The sequence below is a fragment of the Mytilinidion resinicola genome, assembly GCF_010093595.1.
Source record: "Mytilinidion resinicola strain CBS 304.34 unplaced genomic scaffold BDZ99scaffold_17, whole genome shotgun sequence".
In the NCBI taxonomy this organism is placed as follows: Eukaryota; Fungi; Ascomycota; class Dothideomycetes; order Mytilinidiales; family Mytilinidiaceae; genus Mytilinidion; species Mytilinidion resinicola.
Genome location: NW_022985453.1, coordinates 810,488 through 830,209, shown reverse-complemented (window position 1 = coordinate 830,209; position 19,722 = coordinate 810,488). Strand labels below are relative to the sequence as shown.

General features: G+C 53.0%; 7 protein-coding genes across 7 annotated transcripts; 4 read left to right on the top strand and 3 right to left on the bottom strand.

The window, feature by feature from the left end:
• Positions 1-1,123: 1,123 nt before the first annotated feature.
• BDZ99DRAFT_524268 (uncharacterized protein) lies at positions 1,124-5,386 on the top strand (the record flags this gene model as incomplete). The annotated part of the gene is made up of 6 exons (XM_033725884.1): positions 1,124-1,292; positions 1,810-2,064; positions 2,147-2,304; positions 2,355-2,448; positions 2,507-2,735; positions 2,788-5,386. 6 exons carry the CDS (start codon positions 1,124-1,126, stop codon positions 5,384-5,386), a joined length of 3,504 nt encoding a protein of 1,167 aa, XP_033573000.1.
• A 1,505-nt stretch (positions 5,387-6,891) lies between these two features.
• On the top strand, positions 6,892-8,258 carry BDZ99DRAFT_423474 (Metallo-hydrolase/oxidoreductase). Its single transcript, XM_033717029.1, has 2 exons — positions 6,892-7,666; positions 7,719-8,258. The coding sequence occupies exons 1-2, from the start codon at positions 6,967-6,969 to the stop codon at positions 8,099-8,101; spliced, it is 1,083 nt and encodes a 360-aa protein (XP_033572999.1). The 5' UTR covers positions 6,892-6,966; the 3' UTR covers positions 8,102-8,258.
• A 363-nt stretch (positions 8,259-8,621) lies between these two features.
• BDZ99DRAFT_423473 (glutathione S-transferase) lies at positions 8,622-9,427 on the top strand (the record flags this gene model as incomplete). The annotated part of the gene is made up of 1 exon (XM_033717028.1): positions 8,622-9,427. A coding segment is annotated over exon 1 (699 nt), but the record flags the coding sequence as incomplete, so codon positions are not given.
• A 370-nt stretch (positions 9,428-9,797) lies between these two features.
• On the bottom strand, positions 9,798-11,406 carry BDZ99DRAFT_501563 (uncharacterized protein; the record flags this gene model as incomplete). Its single annotated transcript, XM_033723827.1, has 3 exons — positions 9,798-10,602; positions 10,658-11,063; positions 11,115-11,406. The coding sequence occupies 3 exons, from the start codon at positions 11,404-11,406 to the stop codon at positions 10,113-10,115; spliced, it is 1,188 nt and encodes a 395-aa protein (XP_033572997.1). The 3' UTR covers positions 9,798-10,112.
• Positions 11,407-12,414: 1,008 nt separating this feature from the next.
• Positions 12,415-14,762, bottom strand: BDZ99DRAFT_501562 (FAD/NAD(P)-binding domain-containing protein). The gene is made up of 11 exons (XM_033723826.1): positions 14,462-14,762; positions 14,349-14,401; positions 14,079-14,291; positions 13,865-14,019; positions 13,714-13,809; positions 13,564-13,661; positions 13,475-13,513; positions 13,332-13,421; positions 13,001-13,280; positions 12,644-12,942; positions 12,415-12,579 (listed from the first exon to the last, which is right to left on the bottom strand). The coding sequence occupies exons 1-11, from the start codon at positions 14,744-14,746 to the stop codon at positions 12,463-12,465; spliced, it is 1,725 nt and encodes a 574-aa protein (XP_033572996.1). The 5' UTR covers positions 14,747-14,762; the 3' UTR covers positions 12,415-12,462.
• A 324-nt stretch (positions 14,763-15,086) lies between these two features.
• BDZ99DRAFT_423467 (FAD/NAD(P)-binding domain-containing protein) lies at positions 15,087-17,537 on the top strand. Its single transcript, XM_033717027.1, has 4 exons — positions 15,087-15,536; positions 15,603-16,001; positions 16,053-16,720; positions 16,774-17,537. Exons 1-4 carry the CDS (start codon positions 15,304-15,306, stop codon positions 17,217-17,219), a joined length of 1,746 nt encoding a protein of 581 aa, XP_033572995.1. The 5' UTR covers positions 15,087-15,303; the 3' UTR covers positions 17,220-17,537.
• Positions 17,538-17,557: 20 nt separating this feature from the next.
• BDZ99DRAFT_574257 (general substrate transporter) lies at positions 17,558-19,682 on the bottom strand (the record flags this gene model as incomplete). Its single annotated transcript, XM_033728360.1, has 8 exons — positions 17,558-17,921; positions 17,974-18,202; positions 18,255-18,378; positions 18,442-18,585; positions 18,649-18,897; positions 18,956-19,117; positions 19,179-19,599; positions 19,653-19,682. The coding sequence occupies 8 exons, from the start codon at positions 19,680-19,682 to the stop codon at positions 17,760-17,762; spliced, it is 1,521 nt and encodes a 506-aa protein (XP_033572994.1). The 3' UTR covers positions 17,558-17,759.
• Between the last annotated feature and the right edge of the window lie 40 nt (positions 19,683-19,722).

Below are 19,722 nucleotides of genomic sequence, written 5' to 3'. Positions count from 1 at the left end.
GCTTTGCATTCCTTGGAAAGTTGGTGACAAGCCATATGGTACTATCAGGACTGTTTCTACAAATCCAAATCAAGTCTAGTAATCTACATCCTTGTCGAGGATCAGATCGCTGTCGCCTAGTAGGACCTGGCCTTGGATTTAGCGAAACAAGAATTTTCAAGTCACGCGCATATCACGTGACTGTAATATTTCGACTATAGAATGCAATATAAGCGTGTTTTGGAGATGACATTGATGTATTTATAGAAGAGAAAGAGAGACGTACGCAGTTTGGACGTAGTGAGGTGACTGGAAAATGGAATAGAGATGATACTTGCGGTTGGACCTGATACTGATGTGAAGGCGAATACGACTGTCAGACTTTCTCAGAATGGCCTCAACACACGGACCCGGTCAGATCAATCAACCTGGATCTGTTTGCAAAGCTTGAACTTGGATCGGGACATCCGAAGCAGAACCCTGGTACGGGTATGAGGCAGTGGGCGGTGTCTGAAAGCTCAGACTTAGACACAGACCCTTGACAGGCCGCGTTGGTCGAAATAACGTGGAAAATAGCGCCATGCAGAACAGTGCCCCTCCTAGCATGGTGTTTTCCAGAACTCTTCAGTCGATGTCGAGTGATGAAGCTGCTGCCAAATGGCTCAGCATCACCCCATAGGATCAAAACGCTGCCAAGACGGGCTCTGAAACAGCCAGTGTCGTTAGAGCTAGACAGGCAGTGGAGAGGTTTGACAGCTGGAGTGTGGTGGTTCTGCGGTCAATTGGGCTCCGAGGGGCCCGAGTCTAGTGCAGGGACCTGCAAAAAAGAAATGAGGAAGTGCGGAGAGAGGCGCTCGCGTGGTGTTGATTTGCTGGCGACGTGCTGGCGAATTGAAGGGCTGCACACGGTCACAGCCGGCGGACAACTCATCCTGGCGTGTTTCTGCCTGGCCGAGGCGGCGCAGGCCATTCGCTGTCAAGAGCAGACGTGGTGAGGAGGCCGTGGTGAGGAGGCCGTGATGCAGCGAAGCGCTCGGGCAGGAGATTGTTCCTCGCGGTGCGGTCGCCGGTGGTTTGCACGAGGCGTGGGCCCTGAAATGAGAGCGCGCCCGCCGTGCCCGCCTTGCCGGATGCAGCCTGATCGATGCACGACGGGTTGCGCCCTGGGACCGTTTGGGCTGTCGGCACCGTCGCTTTTGGCCTCGCCTTTCTGTTAGCGACCGCTGATGATGGGCCCAGCGTCCGTGCCAATTTCATCGACGCGCCGCCGTCGCGGATCAATGATGCAGACGTCGAGACGCTTTGCGGGCGCTGTACGCTGCGAGGCGGCCGGCAATTGATGATAGACGCGCCTGTGTCGCCGCTGGTGGCGGCGACAGGACCGATAATAGCAATACGATTCGCGATCGACGGTGGCAACGTGGAGGTTTACCTGAGAATACAGCGATGCGTTGGCGTCCCCTCGACCAGGATTTTGAGCATATCGGCTAGCGGCCTTTAGGGGTACTATCGCAGCTTCAGACACTCCCTTTCGTCTATGCTCGCGCATCTCCTTACTGCTCTGTCCCACTTCCACAGGCCGAATTCACTAATCCCTCCACCGCCCGCCGCCCGTGTTCGCCTCTGCTGCAACTCCACGCGCTCTGCCGTCAGCGTGCTTCCATCCCTGTCACGACTCCAAACCTCGCGTCCCGCCTGCAGCTTCAATTCTAAGTGCAGCCCGCCCGCGCGAGCTCCCAATTGAACTCGAGCCCGCCGAGACATTCATGCACCTGCATCCGCCTGCCAGCACCGCACTCTGACCGCCTCGCGTGCGCCGACTGCCCCCAGCGGACCCAGTCCTGAAGACCGGACGACGCTCCGCAACATCACCGCCATTTATCGCTATGCCGTCGTTTAAGAACTTCTTCAAGAGCAAGGATGGCTCCAGATCTGCCTCCAAAGCCGGCAAGTATGCTGACCACAACGCTGGCCCTGTGGCACCGCCGAAGCCGCGCTGGGACGACGCCTGGTCGCGCAAAGACGTTGCGCCGGAGGAGGTCCAGGAATTGATTCACGTTTGCACGAAAGAGATGAAGTCGAGAGGTATGTCTTTGCGCTTGTTGCACATTTGCAGTGCTTCTCTGCCTCTGGACGGCAGCGGGAAGCTCACTGACGGACTTTCCAGCCCTCGACATGCCCTTCCTCCTCCTTCCATTCCGACCTGGATCAGACACCAGCGCCGCTCGCAACATGATTCGAAGCTTTTTCAAGGCGCAGTTTGAAGGTAGCTCGCAGTACACTGGGGAAGGGCTGAACCAGGAATTGCGCCTCACTGAACCCATGGTAAGACAGTGACGGTACACCAAACTTTATCGTAAAGCTAACGGCTTCAGGTGCTCTGCAGTATAATGAAATGGTGCTGGAGCCGACTGCCTGGAGGTGTAGTGACTTGGGACGTATATGAGCTTTTCAAGATTGGTGAATCGGGTACGTAGGCTATATCAGGCCTTTTATGATGCTTGGCATCACTAATAGCAATGGCTAGATTCTGGCAACGCTCGTCATGCTTTTGATACCTTTATACCCATCAGCGTGGACTCCGAGGCGCGGAGACAGGTCATCGTCGACTTTTTCGATTTGCTTTCCGCAATCGCTGCACGAGGCAAGACCAATGGACTTGGCGGAAGAAAGCTGTCTAGAATGGCTGGTTGGTGGGCCTTTGGGCATAATGACGATGGCAAGGGATTTGATGGCGGATACAAGTCCTGGGAGAAGTAAGATGTTCCAGACTGAAACCTCGAGGAATAGCGGTGCTAACTTTCACAGGGCTGCCGATGCTGCCAGCCATCTCTTCTTTGCCTATCTCCGCTCTCTCTCTCCAGACTCGGTTGCTGGTATAAGCGGTATCTCCACCTTGCCACGCTCACTCCAAGCGCTCGTTTCTCAAACCGAGTACCCTCCAATGACGCCTATTCTTATGCAAACCACTACGACACGGATTGTCATGATCGTCGATTCAGTATCTCCCACCCCATTCGCCCTTCTGCGGCGGGCCAAGAACTTCGAGTACCGTGATGACGACGAGGCACTGCAAGAGTTCTCCTCCTTCGAGGATCCGGTCAAGGCCCTCACGGACGAGTGCCGAAGAGTCTTGGACTGTATCTCTTCCACCAATCAATCCGTTCTTTCTACAAATCATGGCATTCCGGACGCCTCTTGGTCTCGCTTTGAAGACTTTGGCTTTGGCGGAGTAAGCGAAAATCCAGCATCGGCCTTGTCAAATGGATCGTCGTTCCCCAGAGACAAAAACGACTTCCAGGGGCTGGGAACTGGCCCGCGGTCCAGGAATACCGATTTCGGTCGCCCGACAACGCCATCCTGGGCCGACTTCTTGTCATCTGGGTTTGTCGAGGAGAATGGTGAAGTCAAGCATGCCCCATTACTACTCCCTCCAGACAAGCAGCTCCCTCCCATTGGAGAAGTGACTCGCGTTCACAGTTCGCAGTCGCATATGAGAAATGGTGTCGGGCAGGAGCAGCACTTGGAGCCCGGAGAGCTTGCTAGCATTACACAATTCGACTTGGACGAAACCTTCTGGTGGGTCTGGATGACCAGCTTGGCTGGCGAGGAAACAACCGAGCGCAAGGCAGTCTTCGGACGATGCGCTTTAATCGAGACTCAAATTCCCGGCGCGAAATGGCTTGTTGTAGAAGAGCAAGTCAAGGGCGCTTCTCCTGGCCCAGAGGAAGGAGCCTACATCGCAGAGAAGAAAGGACTCTTCAGTTTCACAAGACGAGGGCGACTCGGTCGTAGGAAGTCAACTGGCAAGAAGCCTTCTACGCTTGCGAACGAGCCCTACAATGCCAAGAACGGCACCACGCCGATGAGTAAGACTAGCATCGGACCAGATCAACATGCGCGCATTCAAGCCGCTGCAGCCAGACTAGCTCAGCAATCGAAAGATCAAGCCGCCGAGCAGAATGGTACACGCCGAGGCCGAGTTGATGATGCTATGTCTACCAAGACGAACAGCGTCATGACACTGCAGCCTGCCGTTATGAGTGCCGCAGCTCCGGCGATGCAATGGGCCAAAGAGTTTGATAAGGATGCAGTCCGAAAGAGGTATCTTGGAGATGTCCATGCTGGAAAGGGCTCGAGGGATAACCTTCTTGCCACCACAAATGGCCACGCATCGTCTTCAGCGCCAAAAGAAAGCAATAACCATGATCTTCCCGCCATTCCGCGGGAGGAATCATCGCCACAGGTACCTAGGAAGGCCCCTCCGCCAGCACCCCTTCCAATTACTCCAACACCGGCCCAGGCCCAGTCGAAGAAGGCGGAGGCTTCCTCTGCAGCTCAAGTTGCTCTACCTGGTGTGACCCCTACTGTCTCCACGCCTTTGGACGAAAAGCCAGCGCCAGTGTACTCCACTGGCCCGACCTTGGATGAACACCCAGCGCTCCGGAAGCCTGTTGCTGCTCCGCAACAGAGTTCTTCCCAATCAAACCCCGCTGAAGAAGCCGCAAAACGAGCATGGGAAAACCAACACAGCCCGGAGGCGGCAGTACCTGCCAAGAAATCTCCCCCGAAGAAGCTCAAGAAGAACACTGGTGGAAATGGCTTCAGGAGAATGTTTGGAAAGAAGGACAAACCTGCCGGGAGATCGGAAACTCCTCAGCCTACGGAGGCAGAACCAGAGAACGGTCTCCAAGTCCCGGAGTCAAGCCTCGGGCGACGAATGTCTCATTTGAGGAAGAAGCCATCGCCTGCCATTCCGGTTGCAGAGAAGTCTCCAGCACCGAGCGAATTGACCGCAAAACCCGAGCCAGTTGTTGCCTACTCGCCAGCCATCGGTGAGAGTCCAGCAGTTTCTGCCGTCTCGCATGACCACGACTACCCTGGAGAGGCTCCTCGTCCAAGTGGACCCCGCATGACTACGATGGAACAGCATGAGGCCGATCATGCTTTTGCCAGGTTCGACCAGGGCCCCATGGACGACATGCCGGCTTTCGTCCCAGATGATGGCTCTGACGAGGAACCGATGAGTGCTCTTCCTCCACCACCTTTCAATCGGCATGCTGTTTCCCACCCAGCTTCGGTTGAGGAGGAAGTTTATCACGAAGAAGAGCTCTCGCACCCGGTTGACCCATCTGCCAGGGACGATATCTCCGAGCAGTCCGTTGACCTGACTCGTCAAGTGTCTCCAGCGCAGGACAGATGGGCTCAGATCAGGAAGAATGCTGCGGAGCGGGCTGCAAGACTTAGTGAAGAGCAATCGCGTCGCAGCCAAAGTCAAAGCAACCGCACGGATGAGGGTGAGACCAGCGGAGAGGAGACGATCGAAAGCCGCGTCGCTCGCATCAAGGCTCGCGTTGCTGAGCTTACTGGCAACATGGATCAACAAGGAGCCCCTGTCAAACGCTGATTCTACGGTGACGTAGATGGTAATACTTCCCCATTTTTTTTTTCAGATATACAGGGTAACTTGGCTGACTAGTCGCAGTGCATATCTTTCGACATTCTCGACGCCTTTGGTAATACACACCTCAGACTGAAGACGCCAGAAACTCAGATACCCTTTTTATTATTTGTTCAAACCGGTACACACCACGAATCATAATACCCCAAAGATTCCCATACAAACTTCCGACGTGTAGCGTTGCTATTTCAATTTCTTTCAGCCTTTTCTTTTTTTTCTTGCCCAAGCGTCTTCCAAGGAGACTGTTTCGGCGTCCTCTCAACTTGGTGTAGGAAGAAAGAAAGTTGCATAACTTGGAGTGATGTGGGGGAAACACACACTGAAACGCAGGCATCGGTTTTGCGAATGGAGCGGAAGTCTAATACCCATTTTCGTCTTCTCGATGCTTGCGAGTACACAAAGCGCTTTTTTTGGGAGAACTCTTTGACATTTTTGTTTGCTGCCAGAGATACCAGACTGCGAGACCTGTTTCCTATCCATTTCTTTCCTTCCCCTCCCTCTCTCTCTTTTCAACGGAGCTGTCGTCTGGAATAGAGGACGTGGCGAAAATTTTGACCGAACATGGACTGCACGAGTGCAAAGGCTCTTGGGACTGGAGTCACGCTCCTTTTTGGCAATGCTAAGGTGTGGTGGTATGTTGGAGGGGCTGATGTATTCACGTAGCGTGTTGTGTTTGCTGGACTTGGCCGATACTTACTGCTCGGACACATATTCGTAGAAGGAATGGAATGGCGTCAAAGCAATCAATGGTGTTGTGATTTGTGGCCTGCTTTTTGTGGATACCTTAGACCCGCTCTTTAGTAGACTAATAGTGTAGTTCAGAGGCCATTGCAATAGAAGCCTAACATGGCGTTACCTCTCATATCTTAGGATGTGATTTGCTTTTCCATACGTTCAGGAGTAGCGTTTCGGTTTATGGTTTCTTTGGCACTGGATATCTGACTCATGTCTAGATCTGATTTGCTCTAGAACCTATTCCGTTTATGTAAAAAACACAAACTTGCATCGACCCTCTGATAGCTTATGATGAACCATCCTGAATTGGAGCTATCACGTGATTTGGCGTAACTCTCGTTCATCTCAGCCTTCCAGCATCCACACGACGAAGAAAACATGCCAGAATCTCAGCAGAGCTCCCCAGACCATCAACCATTACTATCAAGCTCATTGAAACCATACAAGTAATCCTAAAGCCCCCAATAGAACGACAGAGCATACGTGCGTACCTACACGCCAAGACGGACTAACCAGCCCTCTATCTCCGCCCACCACGCCCTCAAAAAGTTAACACCGTCACCACTCCCCACCATGCCTCAACAACCTCCACCATGCCTCACAGCCGCCCCTCAACATCTCCCAACCCCTCCACACCGCCCCCAATGGCCCCTCCACCCACCATAACCCCCCTCCCCCCCCGCCTGCCCTCCTCCTCCTCCTCCACAACCCCCCCCTCTCACCACATCGGCACGCCCCCCCGCTCCTTCAAAAACCCCTGGCCCTCTTACAGACCCGCCAGCATCGGCGGCATGCTCAAAGCCCGCTGGGGCGCCAACCGCAACTTCGTCCCCGTGCCCGCCGACGCGTCGCAGCTCGTGGCCGTCCGGCCGCCCGACTTCGGCGCGCAGCTGCCCCACAGCTTGAAAGCGACCTGGATCGGGCACGCCTCCTTCGTCGTCGAAGCGCCCGCCCCGCGCGGCGGCGGCGGCGGCGCTGGCGCTACGCGGGGGGTGCGCCTCCTGCTCGACCCGGTCTGGAGCCGCGCGGTCGGGCCGTACGGGCAGTTTGGGCCGGTGCGCTTCGTGGGCTTGCCGTGCGCGGTTGAGGACGTGGGCGAGGTGGATGCGGTGCTGGTTAGCCATGATCATTATGACCATTTGGATGCGCAGACGCTGCGGAGGGTGAGGGAGAGGGGCGGGGGGCGGGTCAGGTTTTTGGTGGCGTTGGGGGTGAAGCAGACGCTGGTGGGGCTGGGGGTGGGGATCAGGGCGGAGGAGGTGGTGGAGTTGGATTGGTGGGGGGGTGTGAGGGTCGAGGTGGAGGGGGTGGGCGGGGTCGAGGTGGTGTGTACGCCTGCGCAGCATGGGAGCGGGAGGACGCCGTGGGGGTTTTTTGGGACGTTGTGGTGTAGTTGGGTGATTCAGGAGGTTCTGTCGGGAGGGGCTGCTAGTGTGTCTGAGGAGGATGGGGCGGAGAAGCAGAGGATAGGAAAAAAGTTGTACTTCACAGGTATTGACTACGATTGAGTTTGGGGAGGGAACAAAGCTAACACCACAGATAGGGGACACCGGCTACTGCTGCGTCCACTCCGACGCCGAGCTCTCCTCCGCCCACTCCCCCGTCCCTCCCTGCCCGGCTTTTGCAGAAATCGGCCAGCTATACGGCCCTTTCGATCTCGCGCTCCTCCCAATCGGCTGCTACCTCCCCCGCACGTTCATGTCCTCGCAGCACTCGTCTCCTGACGACTCCATCTCGATACACAAGGATGTGAGGAGTGAGAAGAGCATCGGCATGCATTATGGCACTTTCAGGGGGAATCTGAGCGCGCATCACGAGCCGGTCACCGAGCCGCCGGTGCGGTGGAGGAAGGCATGCGAGGAGGCGGGGTTAGAATGGGGGGCGGAGATTGGGCTGTGTGATATTGGGGAGACGGTGGCTGTATGAGTCTAATTTGACAGCGTATCTTCGCATTTTGGCCTATACAAGCTTGTACTTGGGTGGCTTCGATATGCCGCATAAACTGACAGCTGATCTTAACGCCACAGACCCCACATAGCTGCCTTAAGGCTCTCAACCCCATGATCTTATCTATGAACTCCAGGTCGTCAGCTCGTATTGATGCTTTCCCAGGCATCCATCAGGCACCAATATCTATCCTGCACAGCACCCCCCCAAGGGAATCCGTGTCGCACGAGCTTATATAACCGGGAACACGATGTGATCTGGTGCCTTATTTCCCCGCCTCCAGGCAGCAAGAAGCCTGATGTACCAATGATATTGCCTCCTCATCCAATCATATGTGGGTATTTGCACCCCCAGACCAAGATCGTCTTGGTGTGGTGCCTTAGGCAGCACTGTTTCATCACCCGGCCGGCATAGGTGCAGATATCTTGCCGTATCTCGCTTTCATAGCTATAAGATAGAACGACTACATATCTAGCAAGCAACATATAAGACTACAACACCAACGAAACCCCCAGTTACATAAAGCCACCCCCAATCGCCACAAAAGCCCACCAACACCTCCGCCTCACCACTAAAAAAGTTCCACGCCCCCCATCATTCCCAGCCATGTCCGACTCCCCACCTTCCCCACCAACCCCCTTCGCAACCCTCTACACAACCCCCTCCTTGCTGCACGCGCATGCCACCAAAGCCCTCGCCGCCGCGGCCCTCAACGCCCTCCCCATCACCGTTCCCCCCGACTTCGCCTACGGCACCACCAACCGCACCCCCGCCTTCTTCGCCAAGTTCCCCATGGGCAAGATCCCCGCGCTCGAGACCGCCACCGGCTTCTGTGTCGCCGAGGCCAGCGCCATCGCGCACTACCTCGCCGACAGCGGGCCCAAGCGGCTGCAGCTGCTAGGCCGCACGTCCGAAGAGCGCGCGCTGGTGCAGATGTGGATGAGCTTGGCCGACAGCGAGATCTTCCCGGGTATGGGCGCCGTGCTGGGGCCGATGATGGGGACGGTGGCGTATGATGAGGGGGTGGTGGCGGCGGGGGAGGCGGCGTATTTGCGGGCGGTGAGACCGGTGGAGGGGCATTTGAAGCGGAATGAGGGGAGGGGGGCGGAGTGGTTGGTTGGGGGGGAGGGGCCGAGTTTGGCGGATCTGAGTGTGGCGGCGGGATTGTTTTGGCCGTTTAAGTTTTTGTTGGATGGGAGTGCGAGGGCGGAGTTTCCGGAGACCGTGGGGTGGTATACGAGACTGCTGGATGTTGAGGAGGTTCGGAAGGGGTTTGGAGGACCGCCGCAGTTTTGTGAGAAGAGGGGGCCAGCTGTGAAAGGGGGGTGAAGGGGTGGGAGGGTGTTGGGAGTTGCGGACTTTCGAGGCTTACGACGGTGTAGAGGCCAATTCTGGCTCTTTTGTCGTGTGTGGAAATCCAGACGTCCTAAATCAAACCTTGGAATTTGGATGTCTTTGACTTTATTGAGAAGTGTGAAAGGGAGCCAGTCCGTGCGATTCTCACTCTCTTTCAGTATGCCGAAGCCGTGGCCCTTTAAATCAGGCCTCGTAGTACAATCAGTTGCGCTCATAAGAAGCGTGTCGGAGGTTTCCCAAGTGTTGCATGTGCTGTCTGCTAGAGAGAGCTTGATATCGCCTTCAGTTCCAAGCATTAGTTACTTTATGTCCTAAATGAGCCTCTGGAATCAAGGTGTTCCTCCGTAAATGGTTGTGTATGATCTTAGGTCGCTGGTTGGTCCATTTCTCAACTAATTCTCGCACGTGCAGTCTACGACAAGAAGTCAGGGCGCGCCCAGCGTAGCTTCGACTACCCTCTTCGCTGGGGGGTCATGTAGCACGTCCGCCCAAAGAACAGACTTCAGCGAAACTCGAACTTCATGCCACGATTTCAAGCCCATATCCCAGAGTAGATCGGCCAGAGCAGGCTGAAAGCAGCTTTGCTCATGCTCGCTGAAGATAGAAATGGCACCAACGATATGGAGCCAAACGGCTAGCTGTGCGGTATAACTCCAGGACTATGTCCAAGCAGAGTTAGGGCTCTTTTGAGACTTTGAGCGAGACATTCGTAACGTACTCTGACGCCACGCCACTGTAGAAAAAGTGTGCTAGCAAAAGCCATTAACGCGAGTCGGGTAATCTCATTTATAGTGCGTCTATCGAAGCACAGGTTGACGAGACGATAGTGGATCGAGATCATGACTTCCTGGTAGAGATCACTGTCGATACCGCGTTTACACTGCGATGCGATGTTGGCGGCGCGTACAAATTCGGAGACGTCATCCCAAACGGAGCGGAGCCGCGTGTCTAGACTGTCGAGAAAGATTCCGAGACCGGAGGCGGGTATCTGGGGATCTGAATCTGAATCTTGGGCCCGTAAGGCAGGTATTTTCCCTTGCGAGGCAATGTAAGAGTCCCATGAGACGCCGTCAGAGAAAAAAAGTGGTTTACGTCCCGTACTGAGGGCTACTCCAAGATCCGCACTATCCAGGATTAGTGCTGGTGCTCATTTAAGGCAATGGAATATGGTTAACTTGCCGGAAAATCTTGGTTTGTAAACTTCTATTCCACTGGAACGCCGATATGCCGCCTCTCAGTATGACCATCTTGTGTAGGCCTTTGAGATGTTTCACGGCAGTCTCAAGATCCCTAAGGCCAGTTGCTGCCAAGGTGAGGCCGACAACAACTAGGATGGTGTAGTCAGAGGTCGACAGCTCATTGTCGCCGCTAGCCAAACGCTGTTGGAGGATCGCCAGGGTTTTGACCAGATGAACCAAAGTCGTCTTACTACTTTCCTTCTGCCTAAGGTGTACGTTTAAATATTCTTTCGCTATAAAGACGGTGAAGTGGAGACAAGCCGCGTCGCCGCATATAGGCTCCAGCCACGATGACTCAGAACGATAGGAATCCAGGCCAAACTCAATAGGGAACATTAACCGTTTTACTTCTAGGGAGTTAGCCATGATAGCTGTCCAGAACTGGGGTATTAGCTTACGTTCCCAAATGGCTTCGAGCATATCTGGGCTTATCTCCGCCGAGAAAGCTGTAAACGAGAACTGACCACCAACGTTGGCCGGAACACAGAGATCAAGTCCCTGCTTTGGATGCTTTCTATCATTTGCTTTATTGGCATCAATCCATGACGGGGGTCTTGTCGGCAGCATCTTGCGGTTCTTGCCACGCATGACATGGCTACGGATAAGCTTCCGCTTCTCTTCGACAGACTGCCTCGCCGGAGTGGAAACGATAAAGGATATTGTATTGTCGGATGGCCTCATAGTGGACATTTTCACAGGCTCTGGCGAGGGTAACTGAGATGTATGTCCGAGACCTGGGCCATGGCTTCCTCCAAGAAATGATTAATGCCTCCAATAGGGCAAGATCCTAGAGATATTCAGCGGCTATGGCAGGTATATATGTAAACGGCAGAAGCTGACGCGTGTGGAGATACAAGGGTAGGAATGGAAGGAAAATGATGAGGAGAAAGGAAATGGGATGCTAGGTCGGGCCTACGTAGAGGGGCGTGCATGCTGCCAAGACTGGACTGTATTCCACATGCGGTTTAGCAGGGGTCTAATGCTATTCCTTGCTCTCTCCTACTACAACTAGTATGTTTAGTAGGACTCATAGCTAGGACGGTTCTCCATGGATAAGCCTACTCATCACCCCCCTTTTTGCTACGTATCACCCCCATTTTGCTGCATATTACCCCCCTAGATTTAGCCTAGCTCCGGCTCGTAATAACTTTGGTCCACCAATTATGCTCACTTGCTTGCAGCCTATGCAAAGAATTACATGACTCCTAGAAGAGGAGAGCGCCTAGATAGCCACCTCTTAATTGCTGATTGAAAGGAACGCCGTATACACCATTATACCAAGGTTTCACACCCGAATATCCTCATGCTGCACCGGCTCATTTACTACGAACAGCCTCCTCCTTAGGAGTAGACAGAGGGCCATCCTTAAGGGCTGGTTGACTGTTGGGGACTAAGGAAATCGAGCCCTTGGTTACTGTTAGGGTCGGCTTATCTGGCGGAGAGATCCGGTGCTGTATTGGTGAATTAAAACCCGTTATTAAACAATATTATCGCCTAAAGGACGGCCTAATTGGTGGACCAAAGTTATTACGAGCCTGAGCTAGGCTAAATCTAGGGGGGGTGATATGCAGCAAAATGGGGGTGATACGTAGCAAAAAGGGGGGTGATGAGTAGGCTTATCCTTAACTAATGTCTAAATCAGACGCTCTTTGCATGGATCTAACTTGATTAATGACGAAACGACTCACTTAATGTTCTGATGGATCAAAACAATCGATTAGTGTCTCTAATCTACGCCCTCTATTCTTATACCTCGTCAATATACCACGTGCTATCTCTATCATCCTCCCCAGCATCCATAGTACTGAACCCGTTCCCCCAGAAGCCGAATCTATTCATCGTTCGGTACGACCAATCATAGTCCTGTATCGCGCATCAGCCGCATTCTTCACACATGAGGTCAGTTTCGCAGAGAATTAAGACTTACCTCCCACCGCGGGTTCTCCAGTGCATCAAAGAAGTGCAAACGACTCCCCGGCCACATCATTATAGGCCCATCAGCCTTTCCACCCTTGAACCACGATCTGCACGGCGAATCCCACGCTGTCCGCTTCAGGTAAAGTTCGCGGTGTTGCTTGAAGTCGTCGACTGCTGCTTGTTTGGGCGCAAAAGACTTGACGTCCTCCAGCTGCATCTTGGTGATGATCTTCTCGATATGGCGCGTTATGACCTCGACCGACGAAATGACAGAGCCGTGGCCGTAAGGTCCGAAGGGGCCAAGCATCACTAGAAGGGTGAGTTCAATGACGTTTCCAATAAAAGCCTAGGATAGAGAAGAACATACTAAAGTAATTTGGAAAGTTGGGTGTCGTCATGCTCAGATACGTTTGCGCGTGCTCGGCAAAGGCATCCCGCATGTCCAGTCCGCCCTGGCCTACTATGGGGTATCTTGGTCGGAAAGACACGTCAAATCCGGTGGCGCAGACTAGCACGTCTATATCATGTTCCACGCCGTCTGCTGTGATAATGCCTTTTTCTGTGATTTCCGTGATGCTCGAAAAGCTTACGTCACATTTCTCTTCATCGGCGATGCACTCTAGATACCCATTTCCAGGGGTTGGGCGCTAGGTTGGGATTGGTATATTTCCTTGACAAAAGTTGACCAGATAACTCACCCTGCAACCGACTGCGAACTCTTTCGGGACCATCTTGTCGATCAGATGTTCCTTTTCGTTTAATTTACGTGACATTTCCAATCTAGCAAACTGAAGAATGGTCAGCAACCCTGGTTCAAAAGCAGTGATTGAAAAGTGCGAACCTCCAGAGCCTCTATCTGCTGCGGCGTTCCTTTGATCATCTACTCTCCTGTTAGTGCGAGACACTCTAGCGATGAAGTCGGACACTTACCATAGCAAAGTTTGCATTGACTTCGCGCTCGACAGCCTTTCTGTACTCTAGATATTCCTTAGGGTGCTCCGCAAAATGTTTCTTTTGCTCTTCTGTGTCTTAAAACTTGTGAGTGTCATCCGCAACAAGCTTCTCGAGCGGAGTTCTTACAAGTTATGTTTTCACCGTGTTCTCCGGCGAATTTCGAAGCAAACCCCGACGTTACCCATGATGAAGATCGTATGAAGCACTTCATTTTCTTGACCTCTGTATTACTGTTATCAGATATCTGCAAATAGTGATGCAAGGCCTGCGGGCTTACTGGGGAAAATGGCTGGTATCACTTGAACGGCGCTGCTACCATTGCCTATTACACCCACGGTTTTATTCGTCAGGTCAACCGAACTATCCCATGCAGCAGTATGAAGTCGCGTTTTGAACTTCTCTACGCCCGGGACGGCTGGCCATTTCCAGTGGCTAATAGATGTGGTTAGCGCATGTCCCAATGGCTTCGTGAATTCCATGGAGGCACATACTTGAGGACTCCAGTTGCGTTGATCAAGATGTTGGCCGTGTCTTCGAAAGTATCGTCGACATTATCGCCTCTTTGAACCTTGATCTTCCACTCGCCGAGATCCTCATTCCACCAAGCGCCAACAACTCGGTGATTGAGCTTGCAAAACTCACCCAGCGAGTGTTTCGCGACAACATCTTTGAAGTAAGCTAATATCTCCTGCGATTTCGCATAGCTACCTCGAGGTTAGTTCTTGCGTCGTTTTGATATCGGGACATGACTAAGCACTCACTATGTCGTCCAGTCCGGCTTTATATGCCACGAGTATGTATAATTTACTGCAGGCTTCGGGAAACATCAGCATGTTACACATCAGACCCTCAAAAGAGCGGGAATTGAGCTCACAATGTCGCAAGCGCAGCCCGGATACGTGTTCTCGTACCAAGTGCCTCCAATCTCCGGGTTCTTCTCATAGCACTGCAAGCTGACATTGCCTTCTTTGATGCGTGGGCTGAGCTTATGAGCGATGTTGATGGCCGAAGCTCCAAAGCCAATGCAGACCACTTTGATTGGTCGCCGCGAGCCTAGGAGTTTGTCCTCGATGGAGTATCCGCGCGCATCAGTGGTCGGAATGGCCTTTGCTTGCGCCTTGATCTCGTCAATGAGCGCTTGGGTTGCTGAAATGACCATGGTGTCGCTGGGAAAGTACTAGACTGCACCGGTTTGCACCGCGGGTGTCTGTGGTCTTTAGAACCGCCATTTCGACTGCTACTTGCTGTCTCGTGCCGGTGCCTCTCGACGACCACAGGTGGAGACGGGAGCTCCCCCTGTACTCACGTGATGTCGGCCGACAAAGTCCTATCCGCCTGTTGATTGCCAGCGAACCGGGGAGATATCCGAGCGACTCGATGTGTTCGCGGCATAGACCGAGGGGCGCAGATCGGTGCGTGCGAGGAGCCCGGTCCCCACAGCCGCTGGTTTCCCCACAGTGATCGGCTTACCCCGACGACATGCACCTTCACGGGGAGACCGTTGGCGTGTCTCTCACCCCATGGGGTTGGGATCACGAGATAGAGCGGCGGAGGAAGATCTGTTCCGGTTATCTTTCAACCGAATGCTTTATACGGCAATGATGGCAACAATTTCGGGTCAGAGGGCCACGCACAACAGGCTTCAAGAGGACGACTGAACTCTTTCGTCTCAATACGACAGTACCGTTGCGATAGAGTGCCCCCGTCCAGATCATCATGGCGACTATGCCCGTGACGAACGGTGTCTCTGCCCACCGAGATGAGGCAGACCAGTTGCCTAAAGTCCCCATCCACAGTGAGCGCCAAATGCGCGTCATTTGCATTGGTGCTGGCGCATCCGGTCTCGCATTTGCATACAAGCTTCAGCGGTCCTTCGACAATTTCTCTCTGTCCATCTATGAAAAGAATCTAGACATTTCCGGTACTTGGTACGAAAACCGCTATCCAGGGTATGTAGCATAATTCATGTCCTTATAGAAAGACTAGGTGGCTGACGTTTGATATCCCTATATCAGATGCGCGTGCGACGTGGCCGCCCACAACTACACATATTCATTCGAGCCGAAACCGGACTGGTCATCCGTCTATGCCGGGAGCGAAGAAATCTTTGGCTATTTCAGAGACTTCGCCAACAAGTACGGCCTCCGCAAGTACATCAAAACCCGGCATGAGGTTGTCGGTGCGCGCTGGGACCCGCAAACGGATCAATGGCATGTCCAAGTCAAGGATCACGCTTCTGGCTCTGTCTACGAGGACTTCTGCCACATTTTGGTCAACGCTGGCGGCATTTTGAATAATTGGAAGTGGCCCGACATCAAGAATCTAGATCTGTTCAAAGGGCCGAAGTTGCACAGTGCGGCTTGGGATCCATCTATCGACCTCGATGGGAAAACGGTTGGCTTGATCGGAAATGGGTAAGTCTAGCTATACTATACAGCAGTGTATGCGCTGATAACTGCATCTAGATCTTCGGGCATCCAACTGCTCCCAGAGATTCTGCCACGAGTGAAGAGTCTGACCAACTTCATCCGCACCGCGACTTGGGTAGCCCCACCGCTTCGCGGTATTGAGCAGCATAAATACACTGAGCAAGAATTGAGCGATTTCGCCAACAAGCCCGGCCTCCTCCTAGAACACCGCAAGAAATACCAAACGAGCACCTCCGGCGTCTTTAATCTATTTATCAAAGGTTCGGAGACGCAAAAGTTGGTCCGAGACACCATGGAGAAGCATATGAAAGCTCAGCTCCAGGATCCCGATTTGGAAAGCAAGCTGATACCTAATTGGAGCGTTGGCTGCCGAAGGCTGACCCCCGGCATTAAGTATCTCGAGTCCATCAAGAAGGACAAAGTCAATCTGGTGATAAGTTCCGTGACCGAGTTTACGCCAACTGGGTGCAAGTGCGCAAACGGCAACGAATACAATTTCGACGTACTCGTCTGTGCAACGGGCTTCGATGTGTCGTTCCGCCCCCGCTTTCCGCTCCTTGGACGAGACGGGAAGAACTTGCAGGATATCTGGCAGAAAGAATCGAAGGGGTATATGGGCGTCGGAGCTCCGGACATGCCGAATTACTTTGTCATGCTTGGCCCAAATTGTCCCATTGGCAATGGTCCTATTATGGCAGCTATCGGTAAGCAACTTTCCTACCCGCCAAGTTAGCATTGCAACTAACGTGTTGTGCAGAAGCGCAAGCCGACTATATCCTCAAATGGTGCGACCGTTGGCAGACCGAGAACATCCGGTCATTTACGCCCAAGTGGGAGGCCGTCGAAGACTTCGTCGCTCATTCAGACCGCTTCATGCAGTCGACAGTCTGGACTGAGAACTGCAGCTCCTGGTATAAAGGCAACAGTGTTACCGGCCGGGTGTCGGCCCTGTGGCCAGGCAGCACGTTGCACTATCTTGAGACCTTGGCCCAGCCTCGCGCGGATGACTACGACGTCGTCTACAAGGGCAATCGGTTCAACTACCTTGGGAACGGGTTCAGTCAGACAGAAACAGACTTGACTAGCGACTGGGCTTATTATATCCGTGAAAAGGATGACTCGGAGTATTTGAGTAAGAAGAAGCAGAGGCAAATCTTGACGAAGAGCGGTAGCAAGAGTGGATCGGCGTTCAAGGTGATATAGATTCATGACTGGTGGGACGGTATGGCCAGTGGCATCAGTTCAAGATTAGGAGAGCGCGTTTAGCCCCAAGAAATATTTTCAAGGGGCAATGTAAAGGTCATATGTGAATCACTTGCAAAGTCATGTGCTTGACGTAAAGATGGCTGGTACTACCGGGCGGAAACTTTAGGCGCTCTCCGATGACCTAGAATTATCGGACTAATTCTACGATCGTCCCAAGATCCAGCAGGTTGGGTCACATTCTCAGCCAACTTATCCAGCATCTTTGAACAAATTGACACACGTGATACATCTAGGTCTTATTGAATGAATACAAGCTCCTTGATTCCTGCACTTTTACTGAGAATATAAAAGCGACTCTACGAAGGTACATGAGTTGTACTGTGCAGTTAAGTCCATAATTATCGGAGAGCAGCGAAATACTGCGAGCAATCGCCACAGTCGTCTAGAACAGTAATCACAAAATACCCACCGAGCTTCCAAAAGTATCTAATCAGGCTGAGATACTCCCCGCCTGTAACCTTTCGCTCGCAGTAGTAATCACAAAGATTTAGTACCGTCGTACTCAATATGCGATAAATCTCCCTTCTCTCCAGCTTCGATCGTCTCCGTGCCTTTCTCTGCGGGCTGCTCGTCGACGTCGTCTCCTACAACTTCGTCGCCAAAGACCGCGCTCAACTGTTCTAACGTATAGCCCTTCGTCTACCGACGTCGTTAGCTCTCAGATCAAGATCGAACGCTTCGCAGAACTTACCTCAGGGAACAAGAAGTAGACGGTCAAGATCATCATAACGTCCGTAGCTATAAAGACGCAGTAGAATCGCCATCCAATGTTCTTGAAAGCAGGGGCCGCCACAGCAGTCCAAAGAATAGAGCTCAGGAATAGCCCTTGCATCGAGAAAGCCACTCCCTGCGCACGCAGCTGGGTGGGGAAGATTTCGGACGCGTATACGAAGGACGCGGCCTCAATACCCAAGGTATATCTGTAATTGAAACGTCAGCGGAAGGCTTGAAATCGTTCTATGCCTCACTTACAAGACGATGATTCCGAAGATGAAGAATACTGCCGCTTTGCTCCCTGCGGATGCAGTGCCCGCGTAGAGTTTGGTGAGCACCGTCGCGCCGATCAGGCAAACAAGCACACCGGCGTAGCCGCTTACTGCAATGCTAGGATTAGCGTTCGACGTCTTGATGTGAATTTGAAGACAGAGAGGAAACTTACTCAGCTGACGCCTTCGTCCCACCCTATCTGCGATGACCGCTCCACCAAGGTTTCCGAGGCCGTTAAAAGTCGACCAGATAGCTGCCATGACGTTGGTCATGAAGGGGGAGAATCCGAGGCCTTCGTAGATCGTTGGAGAATATGCTATAAAAGGTTAGCTTCAAAGCCCAGGTCGCGGATACGATTCTAAAAACGCAGTGGACGTACTCAAGAGCACAAGCAACCCACTGCACTGCGTTCCCATCATCGCGAGGAAGCCGATTATGAATCTCTTGCGGACTGAAGATATTTTCAATGCCTGCCAAGTAGTCATCATGCCCTTCTCCATATCCAAGTCTGTTTGAGCCTTGATGATGGAGAATTCGTGACGGGCAAAGGTATCAGAATCATCGTTCTTGTCCTTATGAAGTTTGATTAGAGTTTTCAATGCCCGCTCTTCGTGTCCGTGGGCGTAGACTAGTAGATGAAAGTCAGCTTGTGAGCTACTGCTGCTTGCATCCAATGATGTACTTACGCCACCTAGGACTTTCGGGCATAACGAGCGTTAATCCGAATAAGATCGCCGGCCACAAGCATTGTATAGCCAGAGGAGCACGCCACGCCACCTGGCCGCCGGCGTAGAAGAACGCGCAGCCCATCCACTGTGCGAACATGTTTCCGAAACCTAGTGCAGAACCTGATGCGATCCAGTTAGTCCGGTACACCCTGACATACTGCGAAAGATAGAGTGTGCTGACCATGTAAACCCACTAAAAGGCCTCTGGAGTGCGGTGGTGCCACTTCAGCTTGGTAAAGGGGGATCGCGGGTAGCAGCATCCCGATACCTACGCCATCTATGACGCGAGAAACTGCGCACATTGCTATGTTCACGCAACCCGCCTGCAGCGCGCTGCCAATGAAGGCGAAGACGCAGCCGACGACCATCGGGGTCTTCCTGCCAAAACGGTCCGATACGAAGGAGTACGAGATTCCTCCTATTACAGCTCCGACGTAGAGCATGCAGTTCCAGACGGCAGTCATTGAGTTTGCGAAATCAGCACCGGGGCCAACCACGTCCAGGCCCATGTAGGTGAAGAACTGCGGCTTTCCGAGAGTCGTCGCGAAGATGGAGATGGCATTGCCGTATAAGAAGCTGCCGACGCATGCAGCGAGAACGATCTGGGCGTGTTAATAAAGAGTCTTGGAGCAGTTGAGTATAGAGACGAGCTAACCAAGAGATTGTAACGTGATTTCTTCTCCATGGTGACGAAGTGTCTTGCAATAGCTGTACGAGGTTGTTGA